The 13,209-nt window shown below is 39.4% G+C and overlaps 1 protein-coding gene across 2 annotated transcripts in view; it reads left to right on the forward strand.

Moving 5' to 3' along the window:
* Positions 1-13,209, forward strand: part of MED14 (mediator complex subunit 14) — a 72,699-nt gene that overhangs the window by 19,139 nt on the left and 40,351 nt on the right. For both annotated transcript variants that reach the window (XM_040632887.1, XM_040632895.1), the window contains exons 11-12: positions 10,494-10,619; positions 12,480-12,558. In XM_040632887.1, the coding sequence (XP_040488821.1) occupies positions 10,494-10,619; positions 12,480-12,558 (205 nt within the window). The remainder of the gene's footprint in view (positions 1-10,493; positions 10,620-12,479; positions 12,559-13,209) is intronic.

The following is a 13,209-nucleotide window of genomic DNA, read 5'->3' on the forward strand; positions in this document are numbered from 1 at the left end:
GGGGGGGGGGTAGCGCCTGGGTGGTGCAGTCGTTAAGCGTCTGCCTTTGGCTCAGGGCGTGATCCCAGGTTCCTGGGATCGAGCCCCACATCAGGCTCCCCCCCTGGGAGCCTGCTTCTTCCTCTCCCACTCCCCCTGCTTGTGTTCCCTCTCTCGCTGGCTGTCTCTCTCTGTCAAATAAATAAATAAAAATCTTTAAAAAAAACAAAAACTTTCATTGGGGTTAGAAAGCACACATAACGCCCCCCCACCCCATTTTCTTCTTTTTTTATAATAGTTTTGAGATAAAATTCACATACAATTCACTCATTCAGTGGTTTTTCATATACTCAAGAGTTGTACAACTAGCTTCACAATCTAATTGTAGAACATTTTAATCATCCCCCAAAGAAACTCTGTATCCATTAGCAGTCACTCCCCCATTCATCCCTCCCTTCAGCCCCTGGCAACCACTAATCTTTCTGTCTCTTTAGAATTGCCTGTTCTGGGCATTTCAGATAAATGAAATCGTATAATGTGTAGTCTTCTGCATATTGTTAACATAATGTTTCTAAGGTTTGTGCATGTTAAAGCATGCTTTAGTACTTCATTTTTATTGTCCAATAATCCATTGTACAGATACACCACATTTTGCTTCTCCATTCTTCATTGATGTGGTTGCATCTGACGTAGTTTTTGGATGTTGGTGTGTTTGGTGGGGTCCAGAGCCAATGTCCAAGAAAGAATTCTTAAGACGTCTTTGGTGCAAAATGGTGGTTTTATTAAAGCACGGGGACAGGACCTGTGGGCAGAGAAAGCTACTGCCCTAGGATTGTGAGGAGCAACTGATGACATACTTTGGGGTAGGGGGAAGTAAAGATCAGGGAAGTTTCAAAAGGATTTTCATATGCTGAAAGAAGACTGGGGAAACCTGAGGCCTTGGTATTGTCAAACCAAGGTGGGTTTTCCCTCTAGCAAGGCATTAACATTAAGGCAGTTGGGAGCTTCCTGGAAGAGTGTTATGCTCTGCTTGTCTCAAGTATTTGTCAATGGGCTGCGGGTTATAAGGACATTTAATTTTATCTACATTTCCTTCTGCCTTTGTTTCCCACATCATTCCCCCCTAAACAATTTTGACCCTTAAATTTACTTTAAGGTTGCTGAGGGTGGAAGGTCTCATTTTCTGTAACTTCTTTCTGCTGAATGGAGTGTAGAGATGTCCCTACCTATGGGTCAACATTGGTCAGTTGGGGAATTTCTATATAGGAGTTACCAAAGGCAAAAGCAGCCAGTCCAAGGTAGACAACATATCTGAACCTCCTTGAGTAGAGAGGATCATCCTGTCAGCTAGAAGTTATGGTGGTGAAGGAGTCTTGGCACCAGGCAGGGAGACACCAGAAGAGACAATAAAAGAAGGTTAATACTATAATGAGAAAGAGAACTCTGAATAAAAGGACCTTTGATAGTTAACTAAAATTTTCCTCCAGTCCTTTATTGTCGTTTGAAAAGAAATTTAAGGTCTTCCAAGGTTCACAGGAATAAAAAGGGATGTTAGAGTTTGCTCATTGGTTTCCTGTGAAGGCAATACAGGTTTTATTCTAGATGATATGTGAGTCCACGAAGAGTGCCCCTCTAATTTTACTGCAGTGGGAATACATAATATGACCCGGTAGGGGCCCTTCTTTTGGAGTTAAATCCCCTGCTGTATTAGACTTCCAGTCCTTTAAATAAACTAAGCAGGGTTTATATGGGGTGGGTTGCTAGTGACTATCAGATCAGGTTTAGGGAGGACATGGTTTGCATATTCATTTAGAGGTTTATGAATTAACCCAGCCTCAAGTGAATAATTCAACAAAGCATTATAGTCTCCATCTATTGATAGGTTTACAATGAGAAAAGATTTTTCATACAGTAACTCAAAGGGGCTTAACCCTGTTGGTTGTTGGGGGCAATCCTCATTTGGAGAAACCCTGATGTTAAAAGAGTAATCCAGTTTTCTTGAGTCTCAGTGCTTAAAATCTAGTATCTACAAAGATGTGTTATTGAAATATTTTCATTTTTAATCAGAGATAGCCAAATTGGGACTAATTTGTTTGTAAAATAAGTCCGATTTTAACAAACTTGGCCTAATGATTTACATAAGCTCAGCAAGAATAGTTAGTGATCATAGGGATGTTCTACAATTTGCTTTGCTGGACTTTTTATAAGGAATCACTAGATTTAATTTCGAGTAGCCTCTCTAGGCCAGAAGCCAAGCCAAGTGCTTGCCAGACATACCTGCAGTACCTGTAGATTTGGGCAAATTCCTCTTCTTGAGATCCCCAAAGTATCCCGAGGTTCCTGCATCTGCCAGGAAGTGATAGTTTTTACTCACCTGGCAAGGCTGCTGGGAACTCTCTAAGCAAGGTATCAGGCCAACAGTTCCAAGGGGCTCTATTGGCTCCATGGTTCATAAAGTCAGCCTTAATTCCTTAAAGCTATATGGCCATATCTCAGTCGATGCAGGTCTCTCAAATACGACAATTCAGTCAAAGTCTTGGTAAAATAACCAATATTTCCAATGTTGTCCTGTCGTAAGGAGAACACATTCATACTGAACGTAAGCAAATAAGAGAGAATACTTTCGGAGACCTTTTGAATTTCATAGAGTTCAGGTAGAGAGAAAAGTTAAAGGCTTCCATTTGTTCAGAGGACTATTTTCTTGTTTTTCCATATCATAGATATCTTAAGAGAAAGTTTCCTTAGTCTAGAAGTACAAATATTAGAGAATCAGCAAAGTTTTAAACAGGAGTCATAAACTGTAATCATCCTCAGATTAGTTAGTTCTGGAAATTCTTAACCATTTCAGTTTTATGATCTTAAAGATATAAAAAAAACCTGTATTTATCAAAAGCCCTTTTTATGAATCTCCTTGAAGATGAAACACGTTTTGCAAGGAAATAACAATAACTATAAATGAAAAAAGACTAAAAAATGGACGTGGCTAAAGATCTGTGAGGTTACAACATAGCTGGCAAGGAAATCTGGTTATTTCTGTGACACATAACAGTTCAGCAGTCAGAATATTAAGTAATGGTCTTATACCAGAATATATTAATACTCTAAACTGTATATCATCTCTAGCTAGAATGGTTATAGCATTTCCCCAAACGTAACCTAAGGCTTATTATTTGTTTAACAGTGCTTCCAGAATAATTTAACATACCAAATAAAAAGGCCTAATGAGGCAAAGAGATTTAATTTCCAATTTAAATCTTGGGAAGTTTGTTAAAAAAAAAAAAACTCAGAGTGGGGCACCAGGGTGGCTCAGTAGATTAAGCATCTGCCTTCAGTTTAGATCATGATCCCAGCATCCTGGGATGAGCCCAGCATTAGGGCTCCTGCTCAGCAGGGAGTCTGCTTCACCCTCTGCCTCTGACCCTCCCCCCACTCGTTCTCTCTCTCAAGTAAATAAAATCTTAAAAAAAAAAAAAAAAAAAAACCTCAGAAAGTTATAGCACATGCCCGAATAGGATTACAGATCATTATAAAATTTAATTATTTTTATTTAACCAAGGTGACAATAAGAGATTCCAAAGGCTCTTATTTATTTATTTATTTGACAGAGAGAGAGACAGCCAGTGAGAGAGGGAACACAGGCAGGGGGGAGTGGGAGAGGAAGAAGCAGGCTTCTGAGCAGGGAGCTGGATGTGGGGCTCAATCCCAGGACCCTGGGATCACGACCTGAGCCAAAGGCAGACGCTTAACGACTGAGCCACCCAGGCGCCCCACATTTAGCAGAATTTTAACTCTTAGGAACCTTAGTCTCCAGTGAAAGCTAACTAGTAACAAATTGTGAACTGTTACACCAAAACTAAAGCTAACTAGTAACAAATTGTGAACTGTTACACCAAAACTCTTCAGAGGGCAAATTTATGAATCTGTTAAGCACAAAGCGTGTTTACTGACAGACCCAAATATCCTAGTTTCTCCGCAATAAGTCAGAAGCACAAACTGACATCCAATAATCAGTGCTTTAGCACTTTATCCTATTTGGAAAAGATCTGGATGTCCGATGAATTCAGGCCCACTTATCCAAGCAAAACTTTAAAGTTTCAGGTTACCAGAGACTTTGAAAGCTATCTTAACAATTACCCATGAAAGCTTGAGACAGTTAACCATCATTTTAAGTCATCTTTTTGCTAAAGATTGCAACAGAGGTAACACAAGCTTATTTGACCTTCAGTAAATCTTGGTAGAATAAAACTTTCACCTTTAATGCTTGTAACTTTAAAGACAGGCCTACATTAAGCCAACAAACTTAAGTTAGTTTAAATACTGAATTATATTCCACCTGGATCCTTTTTTAAAAGTCAGTTTGTTCCTCTTTGTTAATTTTTACCTGGGACACTGGTGGGGAAATCTCAAAAGTGGGTGGTGTTAAGTCCAGGGGCTGCTCTTCGCTCCTTGATAGCGAGGGCAGGAGGAGGAGCCAGTAGTGCAGGAGGCACGGAGGATGGTATAGAAGCCAGTTATGCAGGCCACACTCAAGGTGGGGCAGAAACAGGAGGAGGAGGAAGCTGAAGAGGTGAGGTGCTGCCAGAAGGCAGAGAAAAGGGTTCCCAATTCTAGAGCTCATCAGCCCAACAGAGGAGCAGATACCATGTTTTCCCACCAACAAAAGGAAATAGGCAGTCCATGTCAGGCCGGAGAAGACGGGGAATTTCCCTGAAACAAAGGGAGTCTCGGCAGCTCCTTGGGAATATTGCTTAAAGTCCCCATCCCAAGGTAGACTAACCAGAGAGAGTTGATTCCAGGTTTATCCATTAACCTGGCAAATGAGGAAGAAGCCCCCACATAGTGCTAGAGTAGCCTGGGTCTATTAGGAGGAACAGTGAGAAAGTCAGGGTCACCTTTGCTAAGAATGGCCTGTGTTTTCTCCAGCAACCTGGGTTTATTCGGAGGAGGCCTATATAGATAATTATCATCCAGTATATCAGGAGGGAGTTTACTGGTCTGGTTATGATCAAACACATTCTGCAAGAGGCCCTTAGGTCTGGGTCCTGATTTAGAGCCCTGAAGGCCTGGATGGACTTAGGGTACCTCCGTCTATTTGCTGTTTCTTGCACAAGAGATCTAACTTATAGATGCTACCGAGGTCATGCAGTACCTTTCTTAAATTTTGCAGTCGGAATGGTTTCCAGTGGGTTAAAAGACATCCCAAGGGAGAGTCCTTGGGGACTGAAGAGAGATGGTCCATTACCAAAACCCCCCCTACCCCCGACTCTCGGGGTCCCACACACAGGATGTGTCAGAGTTTCCTGATGTCAAAGCAACGCAAGGCGTCCCTTGAACAAAATCGCTATGATCACCATCTGCCATAAAGGCCCTGTAGGAGAGAGGCCTGCCTCCCACATCCCCATCACATTCTAGACTACGATGGGTGCCAGCATATGGACCCAGTTTACCTTGCTATGAAGGCCCTGTCATGCCCCATCGTGCCTTGGCTCGCCTTGCTGAAGGACCCACTGCCTAGGCTTGCCTCGCCATGAAGGCCACAAAGAACCTGCCATTTTTAACCCATGGAAAATACTAGAAAAGTTTTACAAGAGTACCCAATTTTGTAACTTAAGTAGTTAGAGGACGTTGACAGAAAACAGTAAAGATAGAAATCCATCATGATTTAAGCGACATTCCAACACATGTAGTCTTTACAGCCAGCTTCCCTAGGAAAACGGTTGGTGGTTGGGTTTTAATTCAATCGGTTCCTGGTTTTGGCCGGCTGCCAGTGGAGGTCTCTCGGCCAGAAGCAGCGAGACCAGGGATGTGGGAGGGGATCACAATCAACCAATGAGGAGGAAGCCTCACATGGGAGTGTTAAGATCGGTAGCCGTGCTAGTCACTTAGGTGGGTGTCCCGTGCCCAAGACGGACAACTTTGTATTAGGACGGGAATAAAGAGAGAGCATCAAGTTTATGGGTCTTGTTACCATTCCAGCCATTGTACTAACTTCCAGCCAAAAGGCAGTCTTTCTCGTCCCTGTAGAGTAGCCACGGGCTAGAGGATTGGAGCCTGAGCAGACGACATGAAAGTGTTCCAATAAGACTGTACTCCTTGAAGAACCCCTGGAATGAGAATAAAGGGAGAGCAAAGTACTCACAAGTGTGCATGGAAGCTCAGAGTCCAGATGAAAAGACTTGAAGCCCCATGTTGGGCTCCAAATGACGTAGTTTTTGTTTAGTGGGGTCCAGAGCCAATGTCCAAGAAAGAATTCTTGAGACATCTTTGGTGCAAAATGGTGGTTTTATTAAAGCACGGGGACAGGACCCATGGGCAGAAAGAGCTACTGCCCTGGGATTGTGAGGAGCAACTGATGACATACTTTGGGGTAGGGGGAAGTAAAGATCAGGGAAGTTTCAAAAGGATTTTCATATGCTGAAAGAAGACTGGGGAAACCTGAGGCCTTGGTATTGTCAAACCAAGGTTGTTTTTCCCTCTAGCAAGGCATTAACATTAAGACAGTTGGGAGCTTCCTGGAAGAGTTATGCTCTGCGTGTCTCAAATATTTGTCAATGGGCTGCGGGTTATAAGGACATTTAATTTTATCTACGTTTCCTTCTGCCTTTATTTCCCACATCACATGATGAATAACACTGCTTTGAACATTGTTGTACAGGTTTTTGTGTGGACCTGTTTTAATTTCTCTTGGCCATGTACCTAATAGTGGAAGGGCTGGGCCATATGGTAACTCTATGTTTTACCTTTTTACACGTTTAACACCACTTTATAATCCCATCACCAGTAGTGTGTTGTGAGGTTTCCAGTTTATTTGCATACTTACCAATACCAGTTACTATCTTGGTTTCTAGCCATTCTGGTGGGTGTGAACTGGTGTATCGCTGTGGTTTTGATTTGCATTTGCCTAATGATTCTTGAACATCTTTTCATCTACTATTTCATAGTTTTAGCTCTTACATTTAGATTTAGATTACTTTTTGAGCTAACGTTTGTATGTGGGGTGAACTAGGGGTCCAACTGTTTTCTTTTGTTTGGGGGTATGCACTTTCAGTAACATTTGTTGGAAAAAGAAAAAACCAGTGTTCCTATTTAATTGTCTTGGCACCCTTGTAAAGAAGACTTTTAAGGATTTTTGCAATCTTAATTTTTTATTTCTAACTTTTCAAAATAGTAAAATTCTAAAATTGTTGGGACTGGAAAATCGAGGTTTGTGATCTTTTGATAGGCTCTGGTTTACTTCACTATCCTCCATAAATAAGGCTTAGTAGTAGTAGTAAGTAAAAAACTCAGTGTGATTGCCCAGCGGTTGTTTAAATTACTTTGAAAAATAGACTAACCAAGTATTTACATAGGAATAGTTTTGTGCCTTGTTGATAAAGTTGCAAAGATTTTCCTTCAGTGCCATTTTGTAGAGATCTCATTGGTTGGGCAGCCGGAAGGTCTGAGTTGAGCTGCATGTTCTAGAACAAGTAACACTCTTTGGGCCCCATTCTCTTCTGTAACTCAAGGATGTTAGTCCAGGCTCTTCCGGGATCTCTACCTCTAGCGGGAGTGTGCTCCACCAGTGGTTTTCATGTTCTGCGTGTATGTAGAGTCCTGGGTGTGAGAGAAGGGTGCTTTGGAGACCGTGCTGTCTTTCAGAGGTAGGCTCTTGCATGTGAGGTTGGGCTCCTCAGACCTGCTTTAATCAGAACAGTTCTGGAAATGAGGACTGCTATAGGAAAGGGCCTGCTCACCCACCATTTTATGACATACACTTTAACTTGTTTTAAAATTCATGTTTGTGCATTTGTATTCTTCATGCAGTCTTACTTGATCCCTTTTGTGATGGGAAAACATGCTTTAGTCACATCCTTTACTGGGACTGAGGACTGTTTTTGAATCCTATAGTGCAATCACCCTTAATCACCTGGCTTTTCTTCCCACTCCTCACTGGAATAAGCCAAGGATATGAGTAGCTTGGACAAGGGAGCATTTCAGGGAGGGCTGGGGGAATGTACAGACAGCAGGTTTTGGACAGTCTAGATGGCAGTGTGTTGTTTCATGGGGGTGGGAATGTCTCGAGGGATTGTAGGCAGAACTTTGAAGAAAAGGTCAAAAAAAGGCAGTGCAAGGAACTTAAGGTCACTTTGCCAGGTGGCCCCATTTGCAGCATTCCTGTCTCTTGAAAGCCTTCGTGTTGTGGTGTTTGAGTGCCAGAATCAGGGTATTGAGGGCCGTTCGGAAGCTGTGGACCACACACAGCTAGCTCTTCCTAACTGGGCTTAGTTGCCTCTCTTTAGTCTTCACACTTTATATTACTGTGTATTGGTCCATTCCTCATCTGGTCCTCAATAAATAGATATGGAGAAATAAGAGAGAAGATTTATATACATTCCCGGTGGAGGAAAAAGTAGTGTACCATCCTGTCATCTTGCACAGCCTTTAATTCCCCTTCTGTGTTTTATTTGTAAGTTTTGCCTTTTTTGGATACCTTCACATCAGTTGCCTTTAAATGCTTAGGACCTTATATATTTTATTTTCTATAAAGAAAAATATGGACATTGGCAGTTATTAGGGATACACATCAAAGTATTTATCTTTTGGACTGTGCTTTCTATATTCTCTGCCCTGTCTTTTGAAGAATACTCAGTTTTGATAATCAGATTGAAATTATAATTGTTATCCTAATTGTCAGAATGAGTTTTGCACCATTGCTCCGCTTTAAAAATGGTTTTGCTAGTTAAAGACAATTACCATATGATCTCACTCGTGTGGAATTTAAGAAACAAAACAGGAGCATAGGGGAAGGGAGGGAAAAATAAAACAAGACAAAATCAGAGAGGGAGACAAACCATAAGAGACTCTTAATCATAGGAAACAAACTGAGGGCTGCTGGAAGGGAGGGATGTGGAAGGTTGGGGTAACTGGGTGATGGATATTAAGGAGGGCACGTGATGTGATGAGCACTGGGTGTTATATAAGACTGATGAATCACTGAACTCTACCTCTGAAACTAATAATACCCTGTATGTTAATTAATTGAATTTAAAAGAAAAAGAACAAAAAATAAAAATGGTTTTGCTTTAAAGAATACATTTCTAATCCATTAGGAATTATAACAGTACAGATATGTGTTAAAAATCAGCAATCCTGCTTCAAATCTATAAGCAGTGTTTGTTATATTAACAGTAAATTCAGCAAAACATAATTTGAACTAATTTCTCACATTGCTCTGAATTATACAATATTGTAAAAAATTTGTACCTTTTTGTTCTTTTGTGTTTATTTTAGGTGACAGTTCTGCTGGCTCTGTATGTTAAACATTTCTTCACAGATATGTAGTAGACTACTTGAAAGATATTTGTTTTTATCTGATTAAATATGTCTCCTGCTATTTTTTGGCTTTATTAACTTGTTTGATAGCACCAATGTGTAGATAGCACCAATGGTAACTTCACCCATTTTAATTATTGTGCAAATTCCTAATAAGAGGTTTTGGTTTGTTTCTTTGATTCATAAAGGTCTACAGATAATGTACATTGTTGAGCACTTTGCTTTTTAAAGCACCTTCACAAACTTGTCATTTCTTCCTCCTAAGGACCCATGGCATGGACAGGAAGATGTTATTGTTCTTGTTTAACAAAGTAGCACAGAGAAGTCACCTGGTGAAAGGCTGGGCCTACATTACCACTCTCCTCACTGCCTGCCTTTTCTTCTGTGCTGTAGCGTTAGAGGAACGTGGTAACTAGAAGAGCATATTCCTTTTATAACTCCTCAGTCTGAGCAGCAGGGCTGTGCTTTCAATGCTTTGCTCCTTTACTGGGTTTTGTTATGCCAGCTTGTGGGATTAAGGGAAGAGTTAATTGGGCCTAGTGGAAATACTACGAAGCTCTAGAACAAGTATATGGGCAGCTTTGGGAATTGGTGTTTAACAATTGCTTATGTTCTTATTTCATCTGTGACTTGAAAATGACGTTACATAAATAACTGGAAAAAAAATTTTCCTATATAAGCAATAATGCCTAATGGTTTTCAAGTGTTTTTTTTTTTTTTTTTAAACACACGGGCCCTAATTGCCAGAAAACATCTGTTTCTGAAGAATGGCATTGAAAATACTGAGGCCTTAGATGAAATTTATTCTATTTACCAAACAATTTTCTTCCCACTGTATCAAAAAGAAAATCCTTAAAAACTACTTAGTAATTACTGAATGAAAGTAAAACTAGAGCTCAGCTCACTGATGAAGTTCATGTTTTCACTAGCTCTTTTAACCCTTTTTAAGGAATCTTGCGATTTTTTTTTTTTTTTGCTGTAGTATTTGAGAGGGGTATGTTTGTTTCAAGTCACCTCAAGGAATACATTCTTCCTTTTGAGCTACTAATTGACATAATAGTACTATTCCAATTTTGCAAAATCATGTTTTTCCTCTAACATTCAGGATTGTTTGATAGTTCATTTGTTTCTACTCACTGAAAAATAATTTTTTCTGGAAAATATTCAGATAGAAATATAATTTTTCATTCTTAACCGTTCAGCTTCCATAGAGACTGCTCTTCCAGCTCTTGTTGTTCCCATCCTGGAGCCTTGCGGTAACTCAGAGTGTCTACACATTTTTGTAGACTTGCATTCTGGAATGTTTCAGTTGATGCTTTATGGACTTGGTAAGTTACTCAATGATACAGTCACTCAGCATAAAGAAGAATGTTAAACAAAAGCAAACTAAAATTTTTCTGCCATTGGGTATTGGAAGGGGTGGTATTAGTACAGAAAGTAGATGTGGAAGGAGTAACTCTGGCTGACATCTGTTCCTTGAGGCCAGTTTTAAGTCTACTTTGGATTTTCTTGTATCAAAAATTAAACTTCCCAACATGAAGTGCATTCATGTTGTTTTGTAAAAAGAATAATGTTGATGGCTGATGTTTTTTAGATTAATGATATTACCACTAATAGTTGGGTGACATGGAAACAGCTACAGAGGATTCTGATGTCACTCATGGCTGAAGAGCAAATTCATGACAGTGTAAACATCTAAAAGTTGATTTACGGTACAGAATCCTGGAGAAGAGGGATTTTTTTTTCCTGGCCTAAACATAGTAGACATTAACATTGGATTTCTAACATGATCTGTTACCAAGTTGGTTTCAGTACCATGTTCTGAAATGATGAACCACTTGGCACTTAGTGTTTTTGTATTGCTAATGGAACAGTGTTCTTGCACATATTAGCACATTTGCTGCTTGAAATTAGTATTAAGCTAGATTGGTGAAAATAAAAGGTTTTCTGATTATACTGTATAAAGATAAATTTGTCTATGAATTGTTCATGGAAGACTGGTCTCATTACTTGAATCACATTGCATTTATGTTGGCTAAATGATAAGTGGCACACTTAGGAATTACCTTTTAACTGTGGTTCCAAAGCACAAGGTATTTGTTCGTTCCTCAAAAATTTTTTCTATTTAACTGTTTTCTTGACTATTTACATAATACACACTCGTAAATAAGGAAGATAAACATGTAAAAGTGAGAGAAACAAAAAATAGTTAACCTGTTAGCAGTCATTCTTGTTTCAGGGGATACATGCTTGGCTCAGTTCAGGCTACCATAACAAAGAACCACAGAGAGGGTTGCCGAAACAATAGAAATTTATTTTGTCACAGTTTTGGAGTTTGGAAGTCTAAGATCAGGTTGCCAGCATGGTTCGGTTCTGGTGAAGGCTGTGTTCCTGGCTGGGAGATTTAGGTCTTCTCTCTGTCATCACATGGCAGAAAGGAGAGCAAGCAAGCTCTCTGATGTCTCTTCTTATAAGACACCCATCACATCATGACCTCGGTCCTACCCTCATGATCTTGTCTAAACCTAATTATCTTCCAAAGGCCCCACCTCTGAAAACCATCACATTAGGAGTTTAGGGCTTCAACATATGAATTTCCATAGCAGTGCTATTCTCATTTTCTCTATACTTTTTTCTTTAGTTGAAATCATTTTATGTTTTGCTTTTTGTGCAACATGCTGTTATATAACATTTTTTGGTGTCATTAAAAATTCTAAGTGACATTTAGCAAGCAGAACTTAAGCCAACAGCTCTTGCTTATGCCAGAAATCATTTGTGTTTAATAAACATTTTAATGGAGTTGTGTAGTTTTTGCATTTTTACGGTTTTAAGCTTAGTAATACTAGGAGTTTGAAATACATGTAAGTGAAAAATATTAACTATACCAGGAGTTTTGGAAATTAAAATGGGAATTAAAAAGAATTAATTCATGTATTTGTTACTTGTTCTTCCCGCTAGTGTACATTTGATATTAATTAGTTGTCTTACCTGTAACTCTCTTTAAATGTTAAAGAGGGTAAACAAATTCGGTTAATTTATGCCTAATGATGCATTTAGTTTAGTTTTTCTCTGACTCAAAAATAACATTACTTGCTGCCTAAAACAATAATTTTCATGTAAGTTTTGGGCTATCTAAATATTTGATGGCTCATGTAAGCAGTGAATTAACAAAGTGCTGTATTCTGTAGACCAGGCCACGCTGGATGATATGGAGAAGTCTGTGAACGATGATATGAAACGAATTATCCCTTGGATTCAGCAACTAAAGTAAGCTTATTTATTTAGCTCAAGACTAAAAATGGAAAGTTATTTTGACATGATATATTTTCTTCTCCATCATTACTCTGGATCAGTCACTGTCCTTAATGTTTATGACCTGAAACTTGAGCACCTTTTGGTACTTGGAATTGAAATTCTCTTGGAATAGGGCTGAGATGGCAGGGTTTTGTATCCAGTTCCCCTCCAGAGCAAATACAGGTATGAAGGGCATGACACTCTACTTCTCATTCCTTGCCACACTTCCTCCTGCCACTGTACAAATCACTTACACAATGAATTTTATTGAATCTAGTGTTCTCTGCGATAGAGTCTTATTTGTTCTTACCCCAGATAATCTTCATGGTATGAATCTACCAGATGACATTTCCAGAATAGTTGTTTCTGCTTCTGTAATACTGTCATTCAATACTGTCTCAAAATCCTTTGAATGCTTCATACTGTTAAACCAAAGAACATTAAAAATGGAGCTAGAGATAATTCTGTGAGGTTTCATTGCCATCCTGGTACACAGAGGTACCATTATGGTGACTCTAACAAACTCTCTTTTAAAATTAATAAAACAGAATTCCAAGAGATAAAAAAAATAAATTTCAGTGATCAAAACCCAAACTGGCAAATGGAGAAGGGGGGAGGGGCTAG

Source organism: Ursus maritimus (assembly GCF_017311325.1).
Source record: "Ursus maritimus isolate PB19 chromosome X unlocalized genomic scaffold, ASM1731132v1 scaffold_X1, whole genome shotgun sequence".
NCBI classification, from domain to species: Eukaryota; Metazoa; Chordata; class Mammalia; order Carnivora; family Ursidae; genus Ursus; species Ursus maritimus.